Consider the following 16703-nt stretch of genomic DNA (forward strand, 5'->3'; position numbering starts at 1 on the left):
TACAAATTCAACGGAAACTGAGACGCAAGTATGCAGAAGGAAATAATGATAAATAATAATAAAAAAAGTGATGACTAGGAGCTTTTTTTTCTTTTTTTTTTGTTTCTTTCATCCAAACTTGGACCACTGGCTTTGGTCAATTTCTTATCCAATCAAAACGCTTCGTTTTTAGTTATGACACGTTCAAAAAAGGAAAATGGCCATTACACGCGTCGCGTTCGTCAAAAAATGAACCATCGCTTCTTTATGTTGAAAAGTACGTGAAGACAATAAAAATACGAAGTGATTCGAAAGATAATGAATCTCACTACAGTGCTGACCCATTGTACTTCTTGAAACCCTTCCTGGCTAGATTAACAGCGAGCCTTATTTCTATTTTGCAACATTGTAACAATGAAAGAACGGGAATGCCCACAAGAATTTCAAAGTAAACTACATAGTATACGTACGAGAAACACGCAAAATGTATTAAAAAGTTGGATTGTTACAGGTCGTTTACAGGTGCAGTAAGAAAAAATTGAAAGAGAGGGATCTTGGAAACAACAAAGTCATATCTTTTTTTCGCGATTCCCAGTCACGACCCGACCCGACGGGTTTTCCCGCCTTTTTTTTTGTGTCATGGGCCAAAAAAAAGAAGTCGCATTTTTTTTTTTTGGTTTTTATTTTGATTTAGCGATCGTGCCTTGGGAATCCACTGATAGCTATGTTTCTGGGCTACCGCCAATGATAGTGCTTGTTTTTGGCCACCTGAGTCTGAGTGGTTCAGATGCTATCCCCGATAAGTTGCATGATAGAGGCACTGAGAGTGTCTGTGTCAAGCGTTTGTTGAGCTTTTGATGGAAGAACCACAGTTAAGAAGAATCAGCGCCAAGAACCCATCACACCTCCAATCAATTTTTCGTGACTTCTTCTGCAGCGTAAAATCAAAAAAAGGAAGTTTACACAAGACCCTCCAACGCGATTTATAACTGTTCTATTCCATAATTGAGCACCCCACAACCTGAAGCTTCTTCAACTCTCTTTCATCACCCGTACTTTTGATTTTCCGCCATTTCTAGTGTAACACATATGGGCACAATACTATCTTCGATATTCTTCAGGACTTAAGCATTGATGCATATGATACCGTACAATAAGGACTGCGGCGCCACGAACGACTGCAGCGTCAGGAGCCTGACCACACAAAGCATTATTTTCTCACGTGACCGTGGCGACAGAATACGCGGACGCCATCCGTTTGCGGGTTTCTGCTCCATATATTGTGCTTAGCCCATCTACCGTCACCATTCAGTCTAGTGTTTCTGCTTTCGTCCCGGCTTTTCTGATGGGGGTCGACGTGTTGAGTGTTTCTGCTTTCGTCCCGGCTCTTCACGGCAGCGGCAGGAGGTTTGAAGGTCTCTGCTTTCGTCCCGCTTCTCCCTCTGTCCCGGCCCAGACGGTCTGATAGACCAAGGTCTGCCTTCGTCCCAGCTTGGCTAGAAGATGGATGAGTGCTACGCCTTGTATGGCACTAGGGAAGTATTAATGCTCAGTTGGAAGCAAGAGTGGTATCTGAACAGTTTTTTTTTTCTGACTGTGGTTTGTCGATCTAAGTTGATAGTTCCCTGTTCGGTTCCTCATGGGAACCGGACTTGATCCATTTTGGCGGGTTTCCCGCTCCATATATTGTGCTTAGCCCATCTACCGTCACCATTCAGTCTAGTGTTTCTGCTTTCGTCCCGGCTTTTCTGATGGGGGTCGACGTGTTGAGTGTTTCTGCTTTCGTCCCGGCTCTTCACGGCAGCGGCAGGAGGTTTGAAGGTCTCTGCTTTCGTCCCGCTTCTCCCTCTGTCCCGGCCCAGACGGTCTGATAGACCAAGGTCTGCCTTCGTCCCAGCTTGGCTAGAAGATGGATGAGTGCTACGCCTTGTATGGCACTAGGGAAGTATTAATGCTCAGTTGGAAGCAAGAGTGGTATCTGAACAGTTTTTTTTTTCTGACTGTGGTTTGTCGATCTAAGTTGATAGTTCCCTGTTCGGTTCCTCATGGGAACCGGACTTGATCCATTTTGGCGGGTTTCCCGCTCCATATATTGTGCTTAGCCCATCTACCGTCACCATTCAGTCTAGTGTTTCTGCTTTCGTCCCGGCTTTTCTGATGGGGGTCGACGTGTTGAGTGTTTCTGCTTTCGTCCCGGCTCTTCACGGCAGCGGCAGGAGGTTTGAAGGTCTCTGCTTTCGTCCCGCTTCTCCCTCTGTCCCGGCCCAGACGGTCTGATAGACCAAGGTCTGCCTTCGTCCCAGCTTGGCTAGAAGATGGATGAGTGCTACGCCTTGTATGGCACTAGGGAAGTATTAATGCTCAGTTGGAAGCAAGAGTGGTATCTGAACAGTTTTTTTTTTCTGACTGTGGTTTGTCGATCTAAGTTGATAGTTCCCTGTTCGGTTCCTCATGGGAACCGGACTTGATCCATTTTGGCGGGTTTCCCGCTCCATATATTGTGCTTAGCCCATCTACCGTCACCATTCAGTCTAGTGTTTCTGCTTTCGTCCCGGCTTTTCTGATGGGGGTCGACGTGTTGAGTGTTTCTGCTTTCGTCCCGGCTCTTCACGGCAGCGGCAGGAGGTTTGAAGGTCTCTGCTTTCGTCCCGCTTCTCCCTCTGTCCCGGCCCAGACGGTCTGATAGACCAAGGTCTGCCTTCGTCCCAGCTTGGCTAGAAGATGGATGAGTGCTACGCCTTGTATGGCACTAGGGAAGTATTAATGCTCAGTTGGAAGCAAGAGTGGTATCTGAACAGTTTTTTTTTTCTGACTGTGGTTTGTCGATCTAAGTTGATAGTTCCCTGTTCGGTTCCTCATGGGAACCGGACTTGATCCATTTTGGCGGGTTTCCCGCTCCATATATTGTGCTTAGCCCATCTACCGTCACCATTCAGTCTAGTGTTTCTGCTTTCGTCCCGGCTTTTCTGATGGGGGTCGACGTGTTGAGTGTTTCTGCTTTCGTCCCGGCTCTTCACGGCAGCGGCAGGAGGTTTGAAGGTCTCTGCTTTCGTCCCGCTTCTCCCTCTGTCCCGGCCCAGACGGTCTGATAGACCAAGGTCTGCCTTCGTCCCAGCTTGGCTAGAAGATGGATGAGTGCTACGCCTTGTATGGCACTAGGGAAGTATTAATGCTCAGTTGGAAGCAAGAGTGGTATCTGAACAGTTTTTTTTTTCTGACTGTGGTTTGTCGATCTAAGTTGATAGTTCCCTGTTCGGTTCCTCATGGGAACCGGACTTGATCCATTTTGGCGGGTTTCCCGCTCCATATATTGTGCTTAGCCCATCTACCGTCACCATTCAGTCTAGTGTTTCTGCTTTCGTCCCGGCTTTTCTGATGGGGGTCGACGTGTTGAGTGTTTCTGCTTTCGTCCCGGCTCTTCACGGCAGCGGCAGGAGGTTTGAAGGTCTCTGCTTTCGTCCCGCTTCTCCCTCTGTCCCGGCCCAGACGGTCTGATAGACCAAGGTCTGCCTTCGTCCCAGCTTGGCTAGAAGATGGATGAGTGCTACGCCTTGTATGGCACTAGGGAAGTATTAATGCTCAGTTGGAAGCAAGAGTGGTATCTGAACAGTTTTTTTTTTCTGACTGTGGTTTGTCGATCTAAGTTGATAGTTCCCTGTTCGGTTCCTCATGGGAACCGGACTTGATCCATTTTGGCGGGTTTCCCGCTCCATATATTGTGCTTAGCCCATCTACCGTCACCATTCAGTCTAGTGTTTCTGCTTTCGTCCCGGCTTTTCTGATGGGGGTCGACGTGTTGAGTGTTTCTGCTTTCGTCCCGGCTCTTCACGGCAGCGGCAGGAGGTTTGAAGGTCTCTGCTTTCGTCCCGCTTCTCCCTCTGTCCCGGCCCAGACGGTCTGATAGACCAAGGTCTGCCTTCGTCCCAGCTTGGCTAGAAGATGGATGAGTGCTACGCCTTGTATGGCACTAGGGAAGTATTAATGCTCAGTTGGAAGCAAGAGTGGTATCTGAACAGTTTTTTTTTTCTGACTGTGGTTTGTCGATCTAAGTTGATAGTTCCCTGTTCGGTTCCTCATGGGAACCGGACTTGATCCATTTTGGCGGGTTTCCCGCTCCATATATTGTGCTTAGCCCATCTACCGTCACCATTCAGTCTAGTGTTTCTGCTTTCGTCCCGGCTTTTCTGATGGGGGTCGACGTGTTGAGTGTTTCTGCTTTCGTCCCGGCTCTTCACGGCAGCGGCAGGAGGTTTGAAGGTCTCTGCTTTCGTCCCGCTTCTCCCTCTGTCCCGGCCCAGACGGTCTGATAGACCAAGGTCTGCCTTCGTCCCAGCTTGGCTAGAAGATGGATGAGTGCTACGCCTTGTATGGCACTAGGGAAGTATTAATGCTCAGTTGGAAGCAAGAGTGGTATCTGAACAGTTTTTTTTTTCTGACTGTGGTTTGTCGATCTAAGTTGATAGTTCCCTGTTCGGTTCCTCATGGGAACCGGACTTGATCCATTTTGGCGGGTTTCCCGCTCCATATATTGTGCTTAGCCCATCTACCGTCACCATTCAGTCTAGTGTTTCTGCTTTCGTCCCGGCTTTTCTGATGGGGGTCGACGTGTTGAGTGTTTCTGCTTTCGTCCCGGCTCTTCACGGCAGCGGCAGGAGGTTTGAAGGTCTCTGCTTTCGTCCCGCTTCTCCCTCTGTCCCGGCCCAGACGGTCTGATAGACCAAGGTCTGCCTTCGTCCCAGCTTGGCTAGAAGATGGATGAGTGCTACGCCTTGTATGGCACTAGGGAAGTATTAATGCTCAGTTGGAAGCAAGAGTGGTATCTGAACAGTTTTTTTTTTCTGACTGTGGTTTGTCGATCTAAGTTGATAGTTCCCTGTTCGGTTCCTCATGGGAACCGGACTTGATCCATTTTGGCGGGTTTCCCGCTCCATATATTGTGCTTAGCCCATCTACCGTCACCATTCAGTCTAGTGTTTCTGCTTTCGTCCCGGCTTTTCTGATGGGGGTCGACGTGTTGAGTGTTTCTGCTTTCGTCCCGGCTCTTCACGGCAGCGGCAGGAGGTTTGAAGGTCTCTGCTTTCGTCCCGCTTCTCCCTCTGTCCCGGCCCAGACGGTCTGATAGACCAAGGTCTGCCTTCGTCCCAGCTTGGCTAGAAGATGGATGAGTGCTACGCCTTGTATGGCACTAGGGAAGTATTAATGCTCAGTTGGAAGCAAGAGTGGTATCTGAACAGTTTTTTTTTTCTGACTGTGGTTTGTCGATCTAAGTTGATAGTTCCCTGTTCGGTTCCTCATGGGAACCGGACTTGATCCATTTTGGCGGGTTTCCCGCTCCATATATTGTGCTTAGCCCATCTACCGTCACCATTCAGTCTAGTGTTTCTGCTTTCGTCCCGGCTTTTCTGATGGGGGTCGACGTGTTGAGTGTTTCTGCTTTCGTCCCGGCTCTTCACGGCAGCGGCAGGAGGTTTGAAGGTCTCTGCTTTCGTCCCGCTTCTCCCTCTGTCCCGGCCCAGACGGTCTGATAGACCAAGGTCTGCCTTCGTCCCAGCTTGGCTAGAAGATGGATGAGTGCTACGCCTTGTATGGCACTAGGGAAGTATTAATGCTCAGTTGGAAGCAAGAGTGGTATCTGAACAGTTTTTTTTTTCTGACTGTGGTTTGTCGATCTAAGTTGATAGTTCCCTGTTCGGTTCCTCATGGGAACCGGACTTGATCCATTTTGGCGGGTTTCCCGCTCCATATATTGTGCTTAGCCCATCTACCGTCACCATTCAGTCTAGTGTTTCTGCTTTCGTCCCGGCTTTTCTGATGGGGGTCGACGTGTTGAGTGTTTCTGCTTTCGTCCCGGCTCTTCACGGCAGCGGCAGGAGGTTTGAAGGTCTCTGCTTTCGTCCCGCTTCTCCCTCTGTCCCGGCCCAGACGGTCTGATAGACCAAGGTCTGCCTTCGTCCCAGCTTGGCTAGAAGATGGATGAGTGCTACGCCTTGTATGGCACTAGGGAAGTATTAATGCTCAGTTGGAAGCAAGAGTGGTATCTGAACAGTTTTTTTTTTCTGACTGTGGTTTGTCGATCTAAGTTGATAGTTCCCTGTTCGGTTCCTCATGGGAACCGGACTTGATCCATTTTGGCGGGTTTCCCGCTCCATATATTGTGCTTAGCCTATCTACCGTCACCGCACTGTGACGTTGTCGAATTTTTGGCCAGAAAGTGTGGCAGATTTGCTGCGGCAGTATTCACAGCCTGTCATGTCATTTCCATTGGCTGTGTACCACAAGCAGATTAGTATGGCAAGCTCAATATACTTTGACTCGCATCAGTGAGGATGCTTTCTGGTTAGGCTCAGGTTCCGAATTGTAACGGCATGTATGATGTCTTGCTGTATTGTTCAGTACTGTACTAAAGTACAGTTCATAAAAGAGCGAACAAGTCAATGATTCACGGTTCCCAATCCAAATTAAAAAGCTTGACATAGGGTGCAACCATCGTTAAATTTAGGAAGCGTCCTAGAAAGCTTAGAAAGTGTTGCCCATTTTCTTTTACTTGTATAGGCTGACTTGATTCAGCCGCTGTTTATTTGAAGAAGCCAGGTGTAGCTATGACTGGGGCGAGCGATTGAAAGAAAGTGAAAGATAGAAAATATGCAAGACAAAAAGGAAAGGCGGAAAAAATGAAAAGAATCAAAGTAAAAGAGGTGATTGGCTTAGGTCGAAGTCATCTTGGCAGGGAGCTTGGTAATCACTGCCAGAACCAAACGAGCGACAAGGCCGGATAGCAACGAGACATTATCCACAAAGCGCGATATGGCAAATTACAAGGAGTGTGAAATGGATGATCGTGATATACATTCTGATAGAGTAGAGGGAAGGTACTTGTAATACCATTTGTCGAGGCAAGCTGCCAACACTGTAGCTCCTAGATGAAAAAGAAACCAAGGGCACCTCAAATCGAGTCCACGCGAACCAACGCGCTGGACAAGCGACGAAGAGGGGAGTTAAACTATTTACCAAGGGATGACATAATTAACAAGTAGCACTGGGAAGTACATGGGGAAGAATACAAATGCAGAGTGGCCGCTGTGGCCAGCTTGGGTATTAATGGCGCCGACCATAAAGTAATTATATGAATGATACATGGACAGTTAAAGTGGGTCAGCTGATGGTAAAAATAGTTAATAGGACGAGAAGCAGGATGCGCCGATATCTGGAAGATAGCGTGGCAAAAGTCTTGCGAGGAGGTCGACGCTGAAGACAGCAGGCAGACAAAAGCACAAAGCACTGAGCTGCTGTCAAACCCACCGAATAGTGCCATCTTGTATAATAGGAAGCAAAACGTCTGAAGCGCAAAGATGTGCAAAGTAAAAATTGAGGCAAATGGTGGCGTTGAACAATGAAAAAAAAAAGAAAAAAAAAGGATCGTATCATAATAAAGATCCTTTTAGACAGTTGCGTATATTTTATTTATCGGTTAGTACGTTGTCGGCCTAGTTATACTTTCGCGTAGGACGGAAATAACAAGATCAGTGAGCAGTACTTTCGGTTATGAGCATGTATGAATTTAAACCCATATTGTGATTCATGGCGGCCTTAGGACTTTTGCTTTCGGTGATAAATCGAAGCTGTGAAAGAATACCCCTTTGTTTTCTTACTTTTTTTGTAAGGGGTGATTGGCCTGGTGATTTAGTTGCTCGTACGTCACAATGAGCATAGTGAATGAAGAGGCTCAACTGTAATGAAAAAGGAAGTTCACCTGATAAGAACATATCAAATCCCGATCATCCCTGTTGTGGAATACATACGGACAATGGGAGAATAAGATACAGCAAGATACTGAATATACCGCACTGTTAGATGTATAAAATAAATTTCTATGAGTCTCTGTATGCTTGTTTATTTTGCGTTGAGTGGCAGATTGTAATCCGGTTTTTGTACGAAGGTGTCGCTATCGCTGGATCCCTCCCCAGAACTTCCATGGGGATGTTCGCTATAGTTTGACAACTTGATATGAGGCTCCAGGTTTGCTTTTATCATCAGTGCCAAAAACGTTTTGTGATTGTAATGAAAGTTAATGCAGATTTTCTATCGAAAGAATGCATACAGTCTGCTACTCTTTTTATCACATATATTTAGCCATGTCTTCTGCCGTCAAACTCTCAACAGTGGATCTAAGTTGTATCATATATAAAATACTATTTTATATGTCCTCTCAGATGCGTCTTCTTGCGACAGATGACAAAATCTACCGGTTTCTAGACCCTGCTTGTGAGAGTCACACCCGAAACATCCATTCCTTTTTAACAACAGGGATGATAAGCCAAGCTGTCGTGAAACTGAATACATGCTTGCATAAAGACAGAAAAGCGTTACGGTCGTGTCAAAATACAATCGTAATATATATCGCCATGATTACATATCATTGGCTGGCTCTGTTGTTCTCGCATCTCATAATGAGCAACTTCACTCCAGACTCCAGCGGGCAGAGCTCTGCTTCAGGTTCAAGCTCGATGCATCCAGAATTTCGACAAAATCCGTTTTTAAGCGAAGCTGACCGAAAAAAATGGGATTTACGCAAGGTCGTAAAGAATATCGAACTTTCCAATCCGTTGAAACCGCTTCGAGACATCCTTAGAGAAGTAAAGCAATATCTGGTGGAAGTAGAGGATCGAGGGAGCAGCTTGCAAGCGAGAGAAGCCCAAGAAATTATCACCAACTGGAAGGTAAGTCAATGTCCTGCTTTTCAAAAATTATTTCCGTATGCAGCCACGCATTGAGGGTCATAGCGTTGCGCTCTGCCAGTTGAATAAGCTTCACTGATTTGACATGTCAACAGGATGAGACTCGGACCTTACAATTGAATAGAAAGGGGAAGCTCACCCAAAAAAGGGAACATGGGTCGGCAAGCTCTGTTGGGGTCTCCATTGGTCATATTACGGGCAATGTAGTCATCCACAACTCAGCCCAATTACCGGCTAATTCAGGCGATGACAGTAGCTCGATCAGTAGCGTTGAAGAGCACCACAACAAGATGTGTCGCGTGTACCTGCAGGGTAGTTACGGTGCTGAGGAGGACATGGACGAGCAAAAAGAACCAGCAAGAAAGGTATGCAACATCAATCTCATGCCATTCATCAACTGATTAATTTTTGCATAGTGGTTGGTCCAAGGCGAGGATATGACAGCCCACCTAAACAGATACAGGAGGAAATGCGTTAAAATGGCGCAAAGCAAAACACACCTATCAGACCGTCATGTTCTGTGAGTAGCAAATAATTGGGCTGTATTCGATACTTTGAAACTCATATACTCCATGTAGTGCACTTTCGTTCATATATCTTATCTCGCCTATCGACCACTGTGCTACATCCACCTTGCATTTGTGTGAACAGCATGCTGTGTTTGAGGAGCTGTCGCAGACTCTCCCACGTGTGTCTAAAGACGTGTGGAAGATTTGTCGAAAAGCGCGGCATGCAGCAACACGAAACCAAAGCGTCGAACAGTTCCTTCGAAGCGAATATTCTGCAGGAGAAGAATGTGATGAGGAGATGCAGCAGTGCGTGCAAATCCTTTACAACCTGGTCCGAATTCTCCCGGCCTATGACAGTCATCAGGTTGATTCTTCGGTCATGGCCGAAAGCCTGAAAGCCTTTGTGAAGTCGTCTCTCACGATTGATTCTGCAAAGGGAGAATGGTAGGAATTGTTACGAGAAATAGTATTATTGATACACGCAAGCTGACAGAACGACATTAGGCTCCATCATCGCATCCCTTACGTTGACAATTCGACCGGAATGTCCACCTCGCTCAAACCGGATTACGTTATGTACACCGAAGCAGGTGTGACCAATTTCGAGTTGCTTTTTATTGAAATCAAGAACTGGCCCAGCAAGGGCATCAAAGAAGAAACCGATACTATCAAGCTAGGCAAAGAAATGAAGCTTGGTATTGACAAGTTGGTGGACGAAGGGGTAGAAGATCCTATGACAGTTGGGATGATAGTGGAAGGTATTAAATGATTTACATAAGAGTGATAGAAAAAAAAAAGCAAGTTTCACTAACAATATTTTAAAAGGCTGTCATGCGAAGACCTATTACATGGATCTAAGATTCGACGGCTTATACAGGATGGTCGAAATCTGCCAATTCGATCTACCAACGAACCGGGGGGACGAGCTGCTGCTTGTGCCACCAGTGCTTGAAAGATTAAAGCAGATGAAGGTAGTTCTTCCGACTGTTCCTTGGATGACTATTGTTATGTTGACTTTATGTTACAGGTGATGACTGAACAAACGATCAAGAATATACACGCGGCGGTGGATCCGGCCCGGCTGAAAACGCCTTCCGAGGCTTTAGGCTTTCTCCGCTTGTCGTGTGGAACACCAACTGTGACAAAGAAGTAATGGGAGAGAAGACTCATCGAGTTTTCATGAGATTTATTTGTACATAATGATAATAGGAAAGGCAGTGACTGATGTGTTGGTGGGCACGAGCTTATGTTTGAGTCGTAAAAATATCTGATATCATATGTGGGTACGTTTTTACTTGCTTAACAATTCCAAGGTTAAGGATAGAGGAGTAAAATGGTCACAAATCCTTTGAAGCGCATAAAGCGATTGATACACTTGTAGGAAGTTACTGACTTGCAACCATCTTGTCTGCATTTGGTCTGTTAACTTATGATATTGCTGTATTGTATTTTGATTTTTCATTATATGATTCATGATTTCGCGATCTACCTTTTACCTTACTGCCAATATGCTTGACAATCATTCATAATTAGATTATGCTTAGAAAAACGAAGTATCACAAATATGAGAGTCATCTAATATTGGTCTATGGTAGTGTCTATGGTAATTGTACTTTGATACGCAATTTGAGACACCTTCTATGTTCATATAACAATGTCCCAAAACAACATATCTGATATGGAAACTGCAAGAACAAAAATTGCCCTAAGCAACCATCAACAAAACCTGCCTACAGTATTTGTTATTAGTATACAACAATCAATGCAGTCAACGCAGTCAACTGCTTGGGCAGAAAAGGAATTCAACATCGGACTCTTATTGCAAGGTGTCATCTCGAAAATACTGGAACCAAAAATTTTAAAGCAAATTGATGGTTGGATCACAAACTTAAGCATCACGGCTTTAAATTACGTGTGGCTATAAATAATAGTAAATCTAAACTGATTTTGGTAATTTGATAAAAGTATACTTTAAATAGGAAGCTCCAGTACAATTGGGCTGTAGTCAAGGACGTCAATGTAACTTGCCCGAAATCTATACGGCGGATGACAAGCAGGCAATGGAATTCACACGGATTGCTTGGAGTCAGGTGAAGCAGGAAATAATTGCCAGTTGTTTCACACATACTGATGATTTTTAGACGTGGTGCATATGTTGCTCATCCTTTCAAACAGAATGAGATACAGGCCGTAGAAAATGAAATCGATGAGCTCTGACCGGCATTCACGGTTTGTTGTAATGAACAATCAAGGAGTGATCTGAAAACATTATTGATGACTATTTAATTTCAATAATTTAAATGGCTGTCTACTGTGGAAGATCGAAAAGCAGCTGACCGTGGTTTACAATCACAGTGGTTTATATGATCCTAACTTGATACAATAATCCTGAGAAAAATGATTTTGCTTAGGCTGATAACTGATATGAGAAAAAAAATTAGAATGCTGGGATGTTACAGTCTAAGGGTATTCCAAATGCGATTGTTAAATCGAAAGTATCATTATACCATATCATTTGGAAAGTTTTTTCCCCGATTGAGGTTTTTGATAGGGTTCGACAAGGTTAAATTCCGGAAGATGTCTTTGGCCGGGCTGGATCCATCGCCGTGTGTATATTGTTCATTGTTCGCTCAATGATTACCTGTAACATAAAGTCAACATAACAATAGTCATCCAAAGAACAGTCAGAAGAGCTACCTTCATCTGCTTCAACCTTTCAAGCACTGGTGGTACAAGCAACAGTTCATCCCCTCGGTTCGTTGGCAGATTAAATAGAGACGTTTCGACCATTCTGTATAAGCCGTCGAATTTTAGATCCATGTAATAGGTCTTCACATGACAGCCTTCAATGTATTGTCAACGAACTTGCGTTTTTTTATATCACACATTTAATACCTTCCACTAACATCCCAACTGTTATCGGGTCTTTTACTCCTCCATTCACCAACTTGTGAAGGCCAAGCTTCATCTCCTTTCCTAGTTTTACTGTGTCTGCTTCATAGACGTTGCCCTTGTTGGGCCAGTCCTTGACCTCCAAGAAAAACAATTCGAGATTGGTTTTTGCAGTTGGTTCAACGTACATGACGTAATCCGGTTTCAATGAGATCGATCTGCCGGTTGAACAATCAACATAAGGCATGTGATAGGTTTGCCTAAATGTCATCCTATTAGTTTGCAGCTATCAGCATTGATTTCCTTGTATCCATCCTACCATTCGTCCTTTGCACCATCAACGTAGAGTGACGACGGTATAAAGGCTTTAATGGTGCTTACGGTAATTTCCGATTCAATCGGATGCCTGTCGTTAGCTGGGAGGACTCCGTTCAAGGTGTAAAGGATCTGAATGCAGTTCAACATTTCCACATCATTTCCTTGCTGTGCAGAATATTCGGTTCGAAGGAATGACTCAACGTTTTGATTTCGTGTAGCTGCATGCCGCGCGTTTCGACAAAACTCCCACACGTCTTTGGGCACAAGTGGTAAACTCTGCGATAAATCCTCGAATACCGCCTGTTGCTGGAATGGATGCAAGGAAGTTATAGCACAACGGTTGGTAGGCGAGATAAGATATATGAACGACAGTGCACTACATGGAGTATATGAGTTACAAAGTATCGAATACAGCCCAACTGTTTGCTACTCACAGGAGATGACGGTATGACAGGTGTCTTTTGCTGTGCGCCAATTTAATGCATTTCCTCCTGTATTCGCTTAGGTGAGCTGTCATATCCTCGCCTTGGACGATCCACTATGCAAAAAATTTATCAGTTGATGAATGACATGAGATGATGTTGCATACCTTCCTTGCTAGTTCTGTTTGCTTGTCCATACCCTCCTCAGCAACATAGCTACCCTGTACGTACACGCGGCACATCTTGTTATGGTGCTCTTCCACACTGTTGATCGAGCTGTTATCATCGCTCGAGTTTTCCGGTAACTGGGCTGAGTAGTTGATAATTACAGTGCCCGTGATTTGGCCAATAGAGACACCAGCAGAGCTTGCCGCCCCATGTTTTCTTTTTTGGAAAGACTTCCTCTTTGTATCAAACTTGAGAGCCCGGCTAACGTTCTACTGAAATGTCCAATAAGTAAAGCTTATCATCTGGCAGGCTACTGTGCTAAGACCCGCAAGTACATGCCTGCATACAGAAGTGGATTTGGGAAATTTAGAGCATGATTTACCTGCCAGTTGTTGATCATTTCTTGGGCTTTCTTCACTTGTACATTGGTCCCCCGAACTTCGACTTCCACAAGATATTGCTTTACTTCGTTAGTGATTTCCTGGACTGCCTTCAAAGGATGCAAACGTTCGATATCTTTTGCAATCTTCCACAGATCCCACTTTGCTGGGTCAGTTTCGCTTAAAAACGGGTTTTGCCGAAATCCTGGATCCGTCCAGCTTGAACCTGTAGTGGAGCTCTGCCCAGTAAAGCCTGAACTCAAGCTGCTCATTATGAGGCACGAGAGCAACAATGGAAAATCAACGATATGTAATCATAACTAATTTATAGCCTGACTTACTTTGACATGACGTATACTGTAGCTTCATGTCAATATTTATGCAAAGCATGTATTTAGTTTCACAACAATTATGGCTTATCAATCCCTGTTTCAAGGTCAAAGGATGGTGTCCTGTGACTTATCAACAGGGTCTGGAAGCGGCAGATTTCGACCTTTAGCAAAAAGACGCATCAGAGGAAACACGTCAGATGTTTTTTCTACTTACGATGCAACGTTCTTGAAACATCTAAAGAAGAATCTACATAATATGCCTTTTATTAAAACCATATAGCCTTTGCCGCATTGAAGATCCGCAAAATAGAATCAGTTTGATCATCATGTCAAGTTGGCAAAGCAAAACGTTCCCATGGAAATTCCGGAAAAGGTATTCAGCGACTGCAACAGCTGCACAGTTCTATACAAAACCGGGTGCCTCACAAAGCTCATTGTGACGCACGAGCAACTAAATCACCAGGCCAATCACCCCTTACAAAAAAAGTAAGAAAACAAAGGGGTATTCTTTCACAGCTTCGATTTATCACCGAAAGCAAAAGTCCTAAGGCCGCCATGAATCACAATATGGGTTTAAATTCATACATGCTCATAACCGAAAGTACTGCTCACTGATCTTGTTATTTCCGTCCTACGCGAAAGTATAACTAGGCCGACAACGTACTAACCGATAAATAAAATATACGCAACTGTCTAAAAGGATCTTTATTATGATACGATCCTTTTTTTTTCTTTTTTTTTTCATTGTTCAACGCCACCATTTGCCTCAATTTTTACTTTGCACATCTTTGCGCTTCAGACGTTTTGCTTCCTATTATACAAGATGGCACTATTCGGTGGGTTTGACAGCAGCTCAGTGCTTTGTGCTTTTGTCTGCCTGCTGTCTTCAGCGTCGACCTCCTCGCAAGACTTTTGCCACGCTATCTTCCAGATATCGGCGCATCCTGCTTCTCGTCCTATTAACTATTTTTACCATCAGCTGACCCACTTTAACTGTCCATGTATCATTCATATAATTACTTTATGGTCGGCGCCATTAATACCCAAGCTGGCCACAGCGGCCACTCTGCATTTGTATTCTTCCCCATGTACTTCCCAGTGCTACTTGTTAATTATGTCATCCCTTGGTAAATAGTTTAACTCCCCTCTTCGTCGCTTGTCCAGCGCGTTGGTTCGCGTGGACTCGATTTGAGGTGCCCTTGGTTTCTTTTTCATCTAGGAGCTACAGTGTTGGCAGCTTGCCTCGACAAATGGTATTACAAGTACCTTCCCTCTACTCTATCAGAATGTATATCACGATCATCCATTTCACACTCCTTGTAATTTGCCATATCGCGCTTTGTGGATAATGTCTCGTTGCTATCCGGCCTTGTCGCTCGTTTGGTTCTGGCAGTGATTACCAAGCTCCCTGCCAAGATGACTTCGACCTAAGCTAACACTTCTTTTATTTTGATTTTCGTTGAGTTAAAAGTTGAGCTTCCTTCCTCCTATATATTACAAATAATAGCTCTGATAATAGTACAACGATTTCGTTTCCGCCCTCGGTCACTTTCTGGTCATAGTGGGGCTACCACAGGATGATCTGACAAACCCGGATAACCCAGAAGGTGTCTTTGGCCGACCTGCTTTGACCGCTGCATAGAGACTCTTCATCGTATGCTCAATGATCAACTGTAGCATAAAGTCAGAAATAACGATAACATTTGCAGAACAATCGGAAGAGCTACCTTCATCTGTTTCATGCTTTCTAATACCGGAGGCACAATTAACAGTCCATCCACCCGGTTGCCCGGAAGTTTGTATCGAGCCATTTCGACCATCCTGTATTGGCCGTCGAATTTTAAATCCATATAGTACGTCTTCACATGACAGCCTTTGAATGTTGTTAGTGAAACGCGCTTTTTCATCTTCACTCTTATGCATCTTGTTTAATACCTTCCACCAACATCCCAACTGTCATCGGATCTTCGACGCTTCGGTTCACCAATTTGTCGATGCCAAGCTTCATCTCCTTTCCCAGCTTTATTGTGTCTGTTTCATGTTTGTTGCCCTTGTTGGGCCAGCTCTTAACTTCCACGAAGAACAAGTCGAAGTTGGTTCTTGCTGTTGGCTGCGCGTACATTACGTAATCGGGCATCATCGAGGTCGATTTGCCGCTGGAGCTATCTACGTAAGGCATGTGATAGGTTTGCCTGAATGTCATCCTATTAGCTTACTGCTATCATTCCTAACATTTCTTGTATCCCATCCTACCATTCCCCCTTTGCACCATCAACGTTAAGGGATGAAATTACGAAAGCTTTGACGGTGTCTATAATTGCCGTTTCAACTTGATGGCTTTTCTTAGCTGGAAGGAACTTGATCAAGTTGCTTAGGATATCGATGCAGTAGTACATCTCGTCATCACATTCTAAAAATTTCCTTTGAAATATCGGCCTGACATCTTGGTTGCGTGCCAATGCGTATTGGGTTTCTTCACAAATGTCCCACAAATCGTCGGACACATGAGGTCGAGTTTGCAACAAATTCTCAAATACAGCGTATTGCTGAAGTGGAGGGAGACTAGAGACCGCACAAGGGTCATTGGGAGAGAGAATATAAATGAATGAAAGGGAACTATATGGAAGATATGAATAACCATGTACCAAATAGAACCAACTGTTTTCACTCACAGAATATGAGAATCTTCCAGGCGTGCTTCACTTCGCGCCAGCTTGATACTTCTCTTTCTATAGGCGATTAAATGCGCTGTCATATCTTTCCCTTGAACGATCCACTACGCAAAAATTTATCAGTTGATGAATGGCATGAGATTGATGTTGCATACCTTTCTCGCTGGTTCTTTTTGCTCGTCCATGTCCTCCTCAGCAACGTAACTACCCTGCAGGTACACGCGACACATCTTGTTGCGGTGCTCTTCAACGCTACTGATCGAGCTCCTGTCATCGCCTGAATTAGCCGGTAATTG

At 44.7% G+C, this 16703-nt stretch overlaps 3 protein-coding genes across 3 annotated transcripts; 1 reads left to right on the forward strand and 2 right to left on the reverse strand.

Moving 5' to 3' along the window:
- Positions 1-8426: 8426 nt before the first annotated feature.
- On the forward strand, positions 8427-10376 carry BYT42DRAFT_613006 (uncharacterized protein; the record flags this gene model as incomplete). The annotated part of the gene is made up of 7 exons (XM_051571691.1): positions 8427-8696; positions 8810-9079; positions 9131-9234; positions 9293-9667; positions 9728-9981; positions 10049-10194; positions 10251-10376. 7 exons carry the CDS (start codon positions 8427-8429, stop codon positions 10374-10376), a joined length of 1545 nt encoding a protein of 514 aa, XP_051424488.1.
- Positions 10377-11482: 1106 nt separating this feature from the next.
- On the reverse strand, positions 11483-13685 carry BYT42DRAFT_604214 (uncharacterized protein). The gene is made up of 8 exons (XM_051571097.1): positions 13406-13685; positions 13023-13292; positions 12868-12971; positions 12435-12809; positions 12119-12375; positions 11921-12066; positions 11731-11864; positions 11483-11642 (listed from the first exon to the last, which is right to left on the reverse strand). Exons 1-7 carry the CDS (start codon positions 13673-13675, stop codon positions 11787-11789), a joined length of 1500 nt encoding a protein of 499 aa, XP_051424489.1. The 5' UTR covers positions 13676-13685; the 3' UTR covers positions 11483-11642; positions 11731-11786.
- A 1559-nt stretch (positions 13686-15244) lies between these two features.
- Positions 15245-16604, reverse strand: BYT42DRAFT_565680 (uncharacterized protein). The gene is made up of 6 exons (XM_051567885.1): positions 16563-16604; positions 16408-16511; positions 15989-16351; positions 15671-15927; positions 15463-15608; positions 15245-15406 (listed from the first exon to the last, which is right to left on the reverse strand). Exons 1-6 carry the CDS (start codon positions 16590-16592, stop codon positions 15281-15283), a joined length of 1026 nt encoding a protein of 341 aa, XP_051424490.1. The 5' UTR covers positions 16593-16604; the 3' UTR covers positions 15245-15280.
- Between the last annotated feature and the right edge of the window lie 99 nt (positions 16605-16703).

This window comes from Radiomyces spectabilis (assembly GCF_025331425.1).
Source record: "Radiomyces spectabilis strain NRRL 2753 chromosome Unknown BYT42scaffold_5, whole genome shotgun sequence".
NCBI lineage: Eukaryota > Fungi > Mucoromycota > Mucoromycetes > Mucorales > Radiomycetaceae > Radiomyces > Radiomyces spectabilis.